The 13965-nt window shown below is 36.9% G+C and overlaps 2 protein-coding genes across 2 annotated transcripts in view; one reads left to right on the plus strand and one right to left on the minus strand.

Moving 5' to 3' along the window:
* Nucleotides 1-705: 705 nt before the first annotated feature.
* Nucleotides 706-12155, minus strand: LOC127972718 (protein NPAT). Its single transcript, XM_052576448.1, has 17 exons — nucleotides 11945-12155; nucleotides 11555-11673; nucleotides 11377-11437; nucleotides 11212-11290; nucleotides 11087-11127; nucleotides 9825-10037; nucleotides 9664-9739; nucleotides 9438-9561; nucleotides 9247-9338; nucleotides 9065-9146; nucleotides 8887-8983; nucleotides 8687-8797; nucleotides 6405-7727; nucleotides 6147-6256; nucleotides 5942-6032; nucleotides 2909-4176; nucleotides 706-1520 (listed from the first exon to the last, which is right to left on the minus strand). The coding sequence occupies exons 1-17, from the start codon at nucleotides 11979-11981 to the stop codon at nucleotides 1440-1442; spliced, it is 4005 nt and encodes a 1334-aa protein (XP_052432408.1). The 5' UTR covers nucleotides 11982-12155; the 3' UTR covers nucleotides 706-1439.
* Nucleotides 12156-12547: 392 nt separating this feature from the next.
* Nucleotides 12548-13965, plus strand: part of LOC127972719 (hypoxia-inducible factor 1-alpha) — a 13741-nt gene continuing 12323 nt past the window's right edge. The window contains exon 1 of the mRNA XM_052576449.1: nucleotides 12548-12715. Within this exon, the coding sequence (XP_052432409.1) occupies nucleotides 12693-12715 (23 nt within the window). The 5' untranslated portion in view covers nucleotides 12548-12692. The remainder of the gene's footprint in view (nucleotides 12716-13965) is intronic.

The following is a 13965-nucleotide window of genomic DNA, read 5'->3' on the forward strand; positions in this document are numbered from 1 at the left end:
GAATCGTCAGTGAATGAATAAATGTTCTCAAATTTCTGACATATACTCAATATCTTCATATCATGACTGAATTATAATGCTTTAAAAAAAATAAATGATGCTGTGGATGCAGAGCTGCTGGCCTGAAAATCATGAGAAAAAAGGGGCAAGAAGGACAACTGAAGAAAAAGCACTAAGACATGGCGTCTCTGATATGACTTGTTGACCTAAATAGTTTGGATTAGCTAGCTATCAAAATAACAGAGCGCATATGATTACAGAGAATGTTAAACAGCTGGGAAAATGATTTATTGTTGCCTCCAGCACTTACAAGACCTTGCTTGCCCTCATTTCATTTTCCAGTGACCTCATTTTACCTCACAAGCCACAATATAAGTGCAATCTCTTGGTTTACCAAATCCTGTTGAGTAACAGTATATTAGAAAATCTATTTGTGCTCACCAATTATGTATGTAATTAAAAATACAGTAAAAACATTATTGCACTTTTTAAAATAACTTTTGTATTTTCAATTATCACTTCAGTCTTTAGTGTCACACGATCCTTCAGAAATCATTCTAATAGGCTGATTTGCTGCTCAATACATATTATGATCAAAGGAAATGTATCGTTAAAGAAAAATGAGATTTCGGTGTTCAGTCAAGCCGAGCATTCAACTGCTGAAGGGCTGCTCCATATGAATACGCCACAGCTGGACATACAATATTCAATCAAATAGTGATTTATTAAAATACATCATACAATTAACCATCTAAAGGACAGAAAACAATAACGTTCAACTTCTCCTTCCATAGTGTAGCCTAAAGGAAGAATACCACCTAGAGGCTGTACAAAGGAAATCATCTCTCTTGAAAATGTTTACAGAAATGTAGTCACATGGTGCAGTTGATGGAAGATATAAAAGACAACAAACTAAATAACAGCTGGTTGAAATGGAGCAGCTCAACTGACACTCTTCCACAAATAGAGTCAAAAATAACAGTTTAGTCTTAAATAATTTTCTTGTTTGCTTTGAAGAGTGCTTAATTAGTTTGGGCCTGTATACAAAGAGTTTATTTGCAAAACATAACGTTTTTAAAATCATGTTTTTATTGTTAGATTGATAAGTTATTTTTTAACCTAGTCAAAATAACACAAATGCAGTTTGATTGAGATTAATTGGAACACGCATTGAAAAAACACAATTTTTGAGAATTGTTAAAAATGGGGTTAGCCGTTTTTGCAAATGAAACCTTCATATGAGCATCTTAAATGTATGAATATGATTATTAGGCTAATATGGTGTCTATGTACAATATCTCACATCCTGGAGGTAAACCAGAAAGCAGCTATTCAGAATGGGTACTACTGAATAGACTGGTTTTATCGCTCTCAGTAGCACACATGGCTTGTTATGTCCCTGAAATGGTGGCCAGCAGCACGGCTCGTCCTCCGCATCACTACTCGTCATAGTGCAGGGATGACAGGAATTTATCAACGTCCAAGTCTTCAGGAAAGGAGTCCAGCAGCTTCTTCGGTTTCTGAAAAATAAAAAGGAATTCAGCCGAGCAACGTTAACATATCAGATGATGCATGATGAAGTACACAAATAGACAAAAATGAGTCCAACTTCTCCGATTGGCTGGACTGCCATGAGCTGACTCACGGCTTACTGCCTTTTGTCTAGGCAAGACACATACTAATTGAATGGTATAGGTATAGAAATGGAATAAATAACTGGTCTGAGATGCTTTTTTGGTGGAAATTGCATTCAGCCACTAGTGACTTGATTTAGATTTTAGCATTATATATTAACTGATTTAGTACTGAAAAGTATTCATACGGAGTAGTTTTACAACTAAAAATTAGGGCTGGGCAAGATAACGCATTATCATCGCATAAATTATTTTATCGCACATTAACATAGTTTATCTAAAGTCCATTGCTGTCAATAAACATACAGACAAATCATGGATCACAGGAGGGGATGCTCCCGATCAAATTATTTAGATATTTTAAGTATTAAAATTTTATATTTTTAACAGAAAGGAATGCAACAAGCTCGTAATCACTACTTCATAAACAAGAAATAGGAAGTTATATATAATAGGAAATAGGAATATATATATATATATATATATATATATATATATATATATATATATATATATATATATATATATATATATATAAATTTTATACATTATGTATCATTTTTGCTCCATTTCGCTAACAAAAATAGTTCTAAGCAAAGACACAGCAGAACAGTCGCGCATTTGCGAGCAACACACAAACCTTTTGTTACTAAATTATTAATTTTTAAATGAGTCAATGATTCAGTGAGCCATTTATAAAAACGGTTACATGCTTAATTTATTGAATGAATCAGCCATTTTAATGAATCGGTTGAATCAAAGATTCACTCATTAAGAAAGTGACTTGACACCATCTACTGGTGGTTTGATTTATATATTTAAAAGTATCATTGCATGTTTTCATCATTTCATATTTGTATGTCAAAAAAGTAAAACATGAATCTAATAACATTATGCATTTGGACAGATGGAGTTTGTTGATACTGATTTCAATAGTAACAATCATAATCTCTTATTATTCTAACAATGTATTGATTCAATGTAAGAATTCAACGTAAATGGAGAAATGTACACTTAAGTTTAGGAAAATATTATCTGTGTAACAGCAATCAATTTAAGGCAAATATCAAAAATATGCTGATTAAAATAATACCTGATAGAGCACTGATGAGACTGCTTCAAAATAAATGAAATGACCCCCCCCCCCCCCCAAAAAAAAAAACCGTTGTTACTTTTTTTACTCAGACAAGTAAATGATGGATTTAAGCTCATGTCAAAGCTTAATGTCGAGCCCCGATATATTTTTACAAATAATCAATAAAATACCAGCTCACCTTTGATTTCTTTTGACTGCTTGAGGAGCTGGAAAGCTGTAACTCTTTCTTTGCAGGAGGGCTTGATTCAATTTGCTTTCGCTTCTTTCCTTTGGGGATGGCAGATTTCCCTGCACTGGCCTCCTCTTGACGCAAGCTGTCTTTCAGAGGACCTCCTGTCCTGGCGGCGCGTGACAGGATCATGAGAGTGTGGGCGGCCATGTTGATGCTGTTCTCACTCCCCGCCTCGCTGGCAGGACTGCAGGAGGGGATGTCAGGTGTGGCGGGAGGGGGAAGATGCCTCGGTGTGCTTTCACCCTCCCTCCTGAGCCTTTGTCGGGACGGGGTTCTCAATCCATCCGTCAGCTCCTCCTGTGCACGTCCTGGTCCAGGAGTTCTCGGGAGCGGGAGATCTGGACATCCGGCCACCGGTCTCTTCGGCGGAGTGGCTGCGGGAGCCTGGCCTTGTATGTCCTGCAGCATCTCAACAGCCTGTTTAGGTAGAGGGCTTGTCTTGGATAAGGTTTTACTGGAGCTGCTTGATTCTGGTGCTGTAGATTTTTCCGTAGAAGGTGTGACATCCTCAGTGGGGTGGACAGGTGTCTGACAGCTCCCCAGCTCATTTTCTTTATTTGCAGTGATGCCTGGAGAGTTCTGTAAGGAATTTTTTTCCGATGATGTTTCTGCTGGTTTTAACTGCTTCTTTTCATGAGATTCTTCTTTGTTGTTGTCCTTTGTGTTGCCTGATGGTTTCTGCTTTATCCCTGGAGCAGATGATTTTGAAACCACTCTGCCATCTTCCTTCTGTGATGCTTGTGATTTTTTGGGTGATTCTGATCTAATGAGAGCCTCTAGCTCAATGGCAGTTTTGTTGGAAGACTTGGCATTTGATAATACAATTGGATTTGGTCCCCTTTCAGTTACTTTGCTTTTTGGGGCTTCTTTTTGTTGATGAAATATGGTGACTTTTTCAGAGTTCTTTATACCCACTTTGGGATTTAATTCTGGCAACCTAACGGTTTCTATTCTTCTTTTGCGGGTATCAGAAACTAAAGGCTGTTTCGGTTCAGTGTGTGTAGCTTCTTCCTGAACCTGCTGAGCTGGAGAGGAAGTAACCGCAGAGGATGTGAGTGTGCTTGTCTGTAAAGAATTCTGGCCGGCTTCAGTGACTTCAGGTGTGATGTCAAAGCAAAGTATCCGCCGATGGCTGGGACTTGTTGCGCTCACACTTTTTTGTTGCTCAGAGGTCTGGGGAAGCACTTGACCAGACCCAGGTGTGCCAGTTTTAGCTGAAAATCAGCAAACAAGTCATTACATTGTTGAATAATCCAGATACGTGCATTACAAAAAACATAACTTTCAGATAAGATGTTGATCAGTACTTTTCACTACTATTTTTAACAAAAGAATGCATCATGCTCATAATCACGACTTCACAAGAGGGAGACAGGAAATTTCCGATATCACTTGAAGACAGCAGAAAAGCGCTCTCTCGCTCAGCACAGTGGAGTGCATCCTTTTGTTAACTGTCTTGAGTCATTAGTGTGATTAGCCCCTTGGCCAATATGTGTTACCAAGCAATTGAACAGGTGTACCTTATAAAGTGGTTGGTGAGTGTGTGTATGTATGTGTATGTATGTATATTATATATATATATATATATATATATATATATATTAGGGGTGTAACGGTTCACAAAATTCACGGTTCGGTTCGATACGATACACTGATGTCACGGTTCGGTTCGGTTCGATACGTTTTAGATACAGCAAAATGTAAAAACATCTCAACTTTTCAGAATGCCGCAAGCGCACCGCGGGTCATGTGACAAGAACCAACCAATCAGCTTCATCCTTTCCCGTAACAACGTTGAGAGCTCAGCCAAGATGAAGGAACAGCTGATCATAGTTGTATATGGATTGTAATTTTGAAATAAATTCAGTAGCAGAGCTACTGCAAGCGATTTTTAGAGCTGCAAATCCATTTATCCTTCGCTGAAATTTCCGCGTCTCATGGAGAGAGCACGTCATTGTTGCTTAGCAAAGACAGACGCCTCATGAGCGCTTCTGCCCGAGCGCTTTGGAAAGGAGGAGAAAGACGCGCTTAGCGTTTTCCATGCGTTTTTAGGCACGATATGTGAACGGCCCCTAAGGCGCTCGCTCACTCAGCACGCGCTGAAGGCTCGTTGCAAAATGTCTAATGCATTTAACAGACCAGAAATATAAGATCCTAAAATAACCAACAGGTCTGGTGTTTGGGTTGGATTCCCTGTAAGCTATAGTGTCTAAATGCTGCAGGGATAGTTTGCTGCGTGCATGTTTCTCCTTTTTTTCGTCTTTTCCCAGATAGTACTGACGCATATATCCCAGATATTCCCGCTGGTTTTTTTTTTTTTTTTTTTTTGTAATCCCGCTGGTGTACCCTGTCATGTTGCAGATGCGACATACCGTTGTTTTTTTATCCACCACTCTCTTGCCATCACCATTATAGCTTAAAGGGAATCCAAAGTGCACCCAAACACCAGACCTGTTGGTTATTGGAGGATCTTCTCATTTCTAGTCTGTTAAACGCATTGGCTATTTTGCAACGAGCCTTCAGCGCGTACTGAGTGAGCGAGCGCCTGCTGAGTAGCCTAACATAAACATATAAGATGGTGTTTTTTTCTTCTTCGGGAGTGTCAGGGGCGTTGCCTGTTACGTTGTTTGGGTTATTGGGCTACCTTGTTGAACGCATATCATTATATTTCTTTCTCTCTCTTTTTTTTTTTTTTTCAAATATAATTAATTACTCCAACAAACCGTTCGGTATACATAATGCGTACCGCGTACCGAACCGAAAGCGTCGTACCGAACGGTTCAATACGAATACGCGTATCGTTACACCCCTAATATATATATATATATATATATATATATATATATATATATATATATATATATAGGATGTGCATATACACATTTACTTATATAAACACATTAGTGCACAAATTATTTATAATTACATACATTTCTATCAATATTTAATACATTAAAAATAGAATAAAAAACATCTTACTCATGTCTGTTTTTTCCTTGGGTGCCAATTTATGTTGAGAAATTACTTTTGCAGGCTGCCTTACAGTGGCTGAACATGGCAAAGTCAACATCTGTAAAAAAATAAATAATAATAATAATAAGAAGAAGAAGAAAATATATAGTAATTATAAATAGAATAAAACTATTATTCTGTCCCAAAACCTGTACACTTCAAAGTTACTAACCTGATTGGGAAGGACTGCCAGTTTTCCAGTATTTTGCCCCATTACAGATACTGGAAGCATCACATTTTGTAACATGGGCTGAACTGGAGAAGATATGATGATTGTGGAGCCTAAAAAAATTATCAATTGGAATTTCAAACATGCACCCTTAATCCCTTAAAAGAATAAATAAAGTCTGCAAATGAGTATCTCAACATAAACACAGAAACATACAACCTTAATAAAAGCCTTATATAATCAAACTAACTCTTCACTCACCAGGCGAATAGGTCTGAGAGACATTTGCTCCCATGGACACCACAGTCCTCTGGCGAGGTGGAGTCGTTACCACATTCGGCATTGAAGACACGGTCCCTTGAGGCACATTACTTGGAAACAGCACAACATTTGACCGCTGCTCGGAAGCAGCCGGATCGGTTACGATAAAAAGGCTGTTTGCAGGCCCAAAGGTGGGGTTAGCTTGCAACAGCTGAATAAAACCGGTTTCCTGACCTGCAGGACGTCCCAACGCAGACTGTCCACTACTCTGCACACTCCTCGTAGGTGTTCCGAATGATCCAACTCCCTCTACCCCCTGTAAGCAGCTCACAGCTTGAGAAGTTTCCTCTTGTGTTATGACCGCAGAGGTTGTGGCCAAAGTCTTGGCAGGTGATTTGGCAGGAGTGGACAGGAAGATGGTGGGGATGTGGTCACTGGTGATGCTTGAAACTGCCTGGTTCAGTGCTGCATCAGTTGAGACCTTGTCCTGCTCATCACTGATGATGATTTTTAGAGAAACAGTCTTAATGGGATCAGGATCCCTGGCTGGGGCATCAGAAATGCATGGCGTAGCGGTGATAGATGAAGCATGTGATGTAGGAAGATTGCTTTTGACAGTACTGGACTGAGTTTGAGTGCTGGAAGGAGTTGAAGGCGTCTTGTTTGTAGAGGGTGGAGAAGCCGTTTTAACAGATATGATGTCTGTGTCAGGTTGAGGCAAGCAAGATGAGGGCACGGTGTAACTTTGAATGGATAAAGAGGTTCCCATATCTTCATCCTGTCCAATGGTCATTCCTGCCACTCTCCCAGGCTCATTCACAGATGCGCTATTTGATGTTTCAGTTGTGGATGTGGTTTGCAATGTCTTACTTGAAACAGGAACTTGACTGCTTTTATTGTGATTTGATGTTTCGTTGGCGTCTAAGCTTTCCAGAGTAACTAGCTGGATATTTACACTCTCAGAAGCTTCATTTTCTGGTTCATCTATCTCCATGCCAAGTCCTTCCTCTGTCAAAGAAGAGCTTGATACGGTTTGGTCAGCTGGACGTGAATCTGCTTTATCATTCAAATTTGAAGAAGTTGAAGTGTCCCCTTTGGATTGTTTATTACCAGATAAAACTCTAGTCCTGGCTAGTCCTCTTTTGGAGTTTGTGGATCCTTGTCCAGTTTGTTTGGTTACAATACGTGGCTGCAAAGCTGTAGAAGCAGACTTTGTCGCATTACAAAGGCTGGATGATTTATTTTTGCTTTTTGACTCAGACTGGGTGATTAGGTTTTGTACCCTACTTTCTCCTCCTGATGTGGAATCCTCTGGTCCAGTGCCTTAAAATCGTAAATAAAATCATACAATCATACAATATACAATACAATATATTGTCTCTGGAATGAAAAGTTAGAGGTCAGTGAGATTTTTTTTTAAAGAAAATACTTGTATTCAACAAGGATGAAATTCTATTTCATCAAAGAATTTTGAAACAAATGTATCACAGTTTCCCAAAAACAACATGTTTTTAACACTGATAAGAAATGTTTCCCAAGCATCAAATAAGCATATTAGAATCATTTGTGAGAGATCTTGACTGAAGTAATGGCTGTTGAAAATTTGCCATAACAAATTAATTATTTTAAAATATATTGAGATCTAAAATATATTTTATACAAATATATATTTTACTGAAATATATATATATATGAAAAACACTATTTGTAAATTGCAATATTTCATTATATTACTGTTGTAGTGTATTTTTGATCAGATTATCAGTTACGGTGAGCAGAGGAGACTTCTTAAAAAAAAAAACTTAAAATTTTCGATATTCAGTATTTTGATTCTTTAATAGGCAGAAAAGCACTCTTTGTGTTTAATAATGCCACACTGCTTATGATCATAAACGTCCTTTAATGTTATAAATGTAACATGTAATGAGAAGCATGCAACACATACAGAAAATATTTCATCATAATCATTTCTATTTGCTTTCATATTTCATGTGTAGAAATAGATTTCACTCAAGTTTAAAAATAATAATAATAATAATAAATAGGGAAGAAAATGGACACTACAGATTACATAATTCAGTGGAGAATTAATAGAAATTATATTAAGATCATGTGAGCACACACTCAAACAACAACACACTCAAAATATAGTCTAATTATCGTTAACTATAAAATCCCAGAAATATCGAGATATTATTTTTATTAAGGTTCCACACCCCTAATTGTTCATATAATTAAATGTACACACATTAAATGTACAAAGTAAAGCCGAGCCATCTTACCGGTTTCAGGAGCTCTGTCTACATGCCCGGTCTCATCGCTCTCTTGTGCGCTGGTGCAAGTACTGAAGCTCCCATCAGCCTGTTCACTGCCTTCAGCCGTTTTACTTTTCCCTTCAAACAATATGAAAGGTGATCAGTGAGACCTTACAAATAATAAAAAAATCAGTTTGGCTTTTATAGCAGAATTTGCTTAAACCTACCACAGTCAAAGAGGTCAAAGAGTGCCTGAAATGCTGGGTCTGACTCTGTCTGCACCAATATGTCTTGGATGGCATCATCAGACATATGAATTTCCCCCTAAAACAATTTTACAGGTTAAGGGTTGATTTGGCTGTCAACATATTCAAAACAAACAATAAAAGATGTGCATTCACACACCTGGAGGCCCAGGATTTCATCAATCGACTGCTCTTGTTCCACAGTGCTGCAGGCAGCTTTTGATGTCTGAGGACTATTATCACTGTTAAAGTGATAATACAACATCAGTTCAGTAAGATTTTAATGTTGTTGTTTTCTTAATGTATTTTTAAGTTGTTCCTTGCCTATTATTTAGCATTTACCTTGCCAAGATTTTGTTGATGTTTTCAGCAAGTTTTTCTTGTAAGGATCTATCGCTGAGAATTTTTTCCCTGGCATTTTCTATAACTATTTGCTGTTAAAAAGAAAAGAAAAGAAAAAAAAAAAGATTGTCAATTACACAGAAGTAATGAAAAAAAAAAGAACATTTGAGAAATGAATCAGCCTGACTCACAGATAAGTTCTCCGTCCCGGTTTCTTCACTTTGAGATTCCACAATGAGAGTGCTGGACACTACGGTGGCTCTGCTGATCCCGCTGGCACCCAACTGACCACCTCCTCTCCGCCTCGGCGAGTCACTGCAGCACAAAACACAGATTGATCTGGTTACAGATTGATCTGGAAAAGGTAGAAAGAGGGAAACTGCAACATATTTCTGGTGTCGACATCACTCATCTTACCATTTCCTGCGGGCTGGAGACAAAGGTCCTGGATTCAGTCTGTTATCAGTAACCAGTATCTGCAACGGTGACTCCCCTATGAAGATGTAAGATAGCAAAATGAATTTTTTTTTACTTAAATCATACAAAAGTGTGATTCAAACATGTTTTTCAGGACTCACCTGGCTGACTAAGATAGAGAGTGGAAGGTCTGGTAGGCTGGGAAGTGTAAGACACTGGGGTGGAATGTCCCAGCATGCCTTGAGGGGTGGACACAGTGCTGGGGACACACTGAACTGCTGGAGTCCCGGGCGGGAGCCCAATGATGGGAGACTGTGTTGCCGACAATGGTCTTTGTTGACGCCTCATATTTTGAATGCTATTCATAGTGCGCACTTAGTTTCAGAAAAAAAGAATATATATATGAATTACGATACTGTTGTTTTGGAATCTGTAAGATTTTTGAAAGAAATCAATACTTTTATTCAGCAAGGATGCATTAAATTAATCAAATGTGACAGTTAAGTCAGTTATAATGATACAAAATACTATTTCAAATCAATTCTGTACTTTCTAAAAGTTCTATGGACAAATGAAAAAAAATTATATTTGAAATATTTTAAATAATGCAGTTTCTACTGTATTTTTTGATCAAATAAGTAATATTAGCATACATTTTTAAACAGCAGTGTGCGTGTTAATTGTGTACATATTTTTACATTCCATGCCATATTTACAATACTGCTCAAAAGTCTTAGGCCACTAGTATTTTCACCAACAAAAATGGTTTTAAGTCAGTTATTTCTATCTATCTCCAAAACCTACCTGCAAAGCAACCTGAAGAACAATGCAAGTGCACCTAGGACAGAAACCTGTTTCAACACATAGTGTGGTCACACCAAATGTTGATTTAATTTAGTTAAGTTAAAAGAAGTGAATAAATAAAATCTATTTATGGCATTATTTTTGACTGCATCCTCAGCATTTTTACAAAAGGGGCTAAAACTTTGCAAAGTACTGTAGCTTTGCAGGTTTCTTGAAGTGTTTTGAAGACATTTTCACAGTTCTATTGAGTCCGTCTCAGTTTGTTCTGTTTCTTCATGTTATTCCAGACAGACTGATGATGGTGGTGAGATCAGATCTCTGTGTGGAGCACTGACTACTGTCAGACTCCTCGTGCAAACAAAAATCTCACTGGATTATTACAGTTATTGTCAGAAATAATGTTTGGAAATGTAAACTGATAATTACTACTGACACACTACAGCAAAACAGAAATAACTGACTTGAAAACATTTTTTTTATTTGTGAAAATACTAGTGGCCTAAGACTTCTGCACAGTAGATATATTTGTGTTATTTATCTATTATACTGTATTTGCCTAATTTCAATAAATCCAATTCATCAAGAGCAAGGTTTCTCTCAAACAATGAGCAAAACTCACGGCGTTGATTCAGCTGCACTGCAGGAGAATTCTGCAGAGACCTGTGGAAAATACAGAAAGATTTTAATAAATACGGTACTTAAAAAAAAAAAAAAAACATTCAATGTAAACAAATATTAATTCACTTGATTTGGTTGAGTGTAGAGTCAATCTTTTTCCATAATGATGTCATCACAGCTGGGATTTGATTTTCTTGACTTGTTTCTGCAGAAGAAATGGCAAACAGATTACAATGAAAACAGATCCACTGTGCATCTCAAAAAATATCATTTACATTTAAGGGCACTCACCTTTTGCTTTAACAGCAACATATTCATTTAAAATCGTAATCAGGTTTTTTCCAAAAAGAGACTTAAAAAAAAGAATAATCGACAATTGTTATCTAGTAAGCATTTCTTCTTAACACACACCAGTAATGTATTGATGTTTACCACCATGGTGTTTATCAATCATTAACTCGACACATACAAACACACAGGCAGGGATGAGCCCGTCCTCTGAGCTGTGCTCCGCATACTCCTTCAGGCTTGGACTCTCATAGATGAAGGCTCGGCTTGTGGCAGTGAGCCCTTCTTGCTGCAGGTAGCCTAAAAGTTGAAAGTAAATGACACATAACTTAGATAAGATAAGATAAATCAGTCATTACTGTTATCACTCATCTCAGCATTTTGACACGTCACAGCCTCGCAATGACTGAGCTCAGAACAAAACAGTTGTCTCAGTTTCGTAATGGTCTATATATTTACCACTACTCAGCAGATTTGGAGACAAATTTCATAATTACATATATTGTAATTAGGAACTAAGTATTAGCTCGCTAGCTTCTCCTAGAGAGAGACACAACAAGAGTGAACTTACCCAGCACAAGTCTGGCGACGTCGGACGGAAGCAACATACTTTGATGTTATCCTGTCTCAACAAATCGTCTGCATTTGAAGAACGCGTATTAAAGTTTCATTTAGTCCATAATGTGATAATACAGCTGAAATATCGCAGGTTGTTCAACCCTCTCTTCCATCTCGACTACGAAAAGGCGCGGAAATTCGCCTCATCTGACCCGGATATTGTTTGTGTAATATTCGAGAGGAAGTACAGGGAAATGTAGTTTTTCTTTTCTTTTCTTTTCTTTTCTTTTCTTTTCTTTTCTTTTCTTTTCTTTTCTTTTCTTTTCTTTTCTTTTCTTTTCTTTTCTTTTCTTTATATTACGTTGATATGTATAAGCACTTTACGTTATTATTTATTTATTTACATTTTATTATTCAGCTAGCATGATTGATAGACAGATTTTGTCTTATTGTTTTCTTTATTTATTACATTAAACATTCATATGCAGTTAACTTGTGTTTAAAACACACTATATTGCCTGTTTAAACCAATGATAATTTTAGACAGAGTAGAGGATTGTATTTGTTTAGGATGAAAGACTATGCCCGCCGTGACTTTTATTTTGACACACAGCCCACATTCAAAGATCAGAGTCGAGCCCCTCTCCAGACTCCAACAGAGCAGAGATAAACAAGCTGCAGACGGCAGTTGTGTCTGTGGTGTATTCAAGCGTTACGAATACAAAACTCAAAACTCGGATTGCAGTGGTTTAATTGGAGAGATGGTGAACGCAGCAAAGAAAAGGTAAGGCCTTTGTTTCACTAGAGCATTTATATATTTATAAGCATTTTTTTCGTGTGGGTTTAATAATAAGCGATAAAAAAGGGGAAACCAGGTCGATGTATGCATGGCCTCATGAGCGTGCAGTCGGTTATTGATCTAACTTATATTAGCTTTAGGTTTAGCTCATAGTGATAGGTCCTTGTTTTCTTTGTCATATGTATCTTGAAATGTATTGAAATTGCGGTTGTTTTGGCTGGAGTGATTGTTTGTTGCATATATTTGTAAAGACAATAGGCTACATGTTTTATTGTAAACAGCGTTTAAAATAATAAACATAGACTCTGAAGTTTTAAAAGTGATGTGTTTTGTACCAGTAACGTCCTTTAAACAAGAAAAACAGGTCCGAGTGGTCTTTAGGACCACATGGTCAGTAAAACAGCTTGAAGTGAAGACCGTGTTCTTGGCTCCTGTTTGCACATTCAGACTAATGATAAAGTCCTGTAATGGCAGCTTTGTTCTAAATGACTGTAATCTTGCATAATCCATGCCATGAGCTGTTTGTTAATAACTACTTTTTCATAAAGAAATCTGGTTAACCCTTTCACATTCAGCTGGCTGATAAATAAGATATGATAAAGAGCACCTTTACAGAAGTAAGGACGCAAAAAGGGTGAATTAAGGAAAATTGTGCCACTTTCAAAATTGTTTCACTTTGCCCAGTGTATGATATTATAGAAATAATGCTTGAAAAGCATATTTTATCCGATTTTGCCCAAACAACAACTTCTGTTGTTCCTCTTTTATGCAAAACATGATGTTCCCTAAGTTTTTGAAATTTCAGCCTAATGTATTTGAATCTAAACTAACTTTCTTTTATTTAGAGAGCATTAGAGTCTTCTTTAAACAATTTTATTAACGGTTTATTTTAGGTCGATGTGAATATTTAAAGAAAATTGTTTGTCTTTAGGTTTTGTAATTGTAATTTATTATTGTAATGTTTTTATTCTTCTTTAAAAAATACTTTTAATGGCCATATTTTTGAAATTCAAAACATTCTATACTTTGTACTGGCATCAAAAATACATGAATTGTTTGATACATTGTGTTCAGCAATTAATTACAAAAACATAACATTTGAGTTTTTTTTTTTAATGGAAGAAAAACGTAATATATTATGCATATGTTTGGGTTTCATTTAAATGTTAGTACATAGTGGTTAAAGACATTTAAAATAAAGTGAGACCAATCACATGAAAGCTATGTATGCTTAT

This window comes from Carassius gibelio, chromosome B15, assembly GCF_023724105.1.
Source record: "Carassius gibelio isolate Cgi1373 ecotype wild population from Czech Republic chromosome B15, carGib1.2-hapl.c, whole genome shotgun sequence".
Lineage (NCBI taxonomy): Eukaryota > Metazoa > Chordata > Actinopteri > Cypriniformes > Cyprinidae > Carassius > Carassius gibelio.

What these genes read in the sequence shown, in the direction of transcription:
- LOC127972718 (XM_052576448.1), bottom strand. Translation starts at nt 11,981, where the DNA reads ATGTTGCTTCCGTCCGACGTCGCCAGACTTGTGCTGG. An exon ending in ATGAAATCCTGGGCCTCCAG is followed by an intron (nt 8,984 to 9,064) that starts GTGTGTGAATGC and finishes AAATTGTTTTAG; the next exon opens with GGGGAAATTCATATGTCTGA. An exon ending in CAAGGAAAAAACAGACATGA is followed by an intron (nt 4,177 to 5,941) that starts GTAAGATGTTTT and finishes GCTGATTTTCAG; the next exon opens with CTAAAACTGGCACACCTGGG.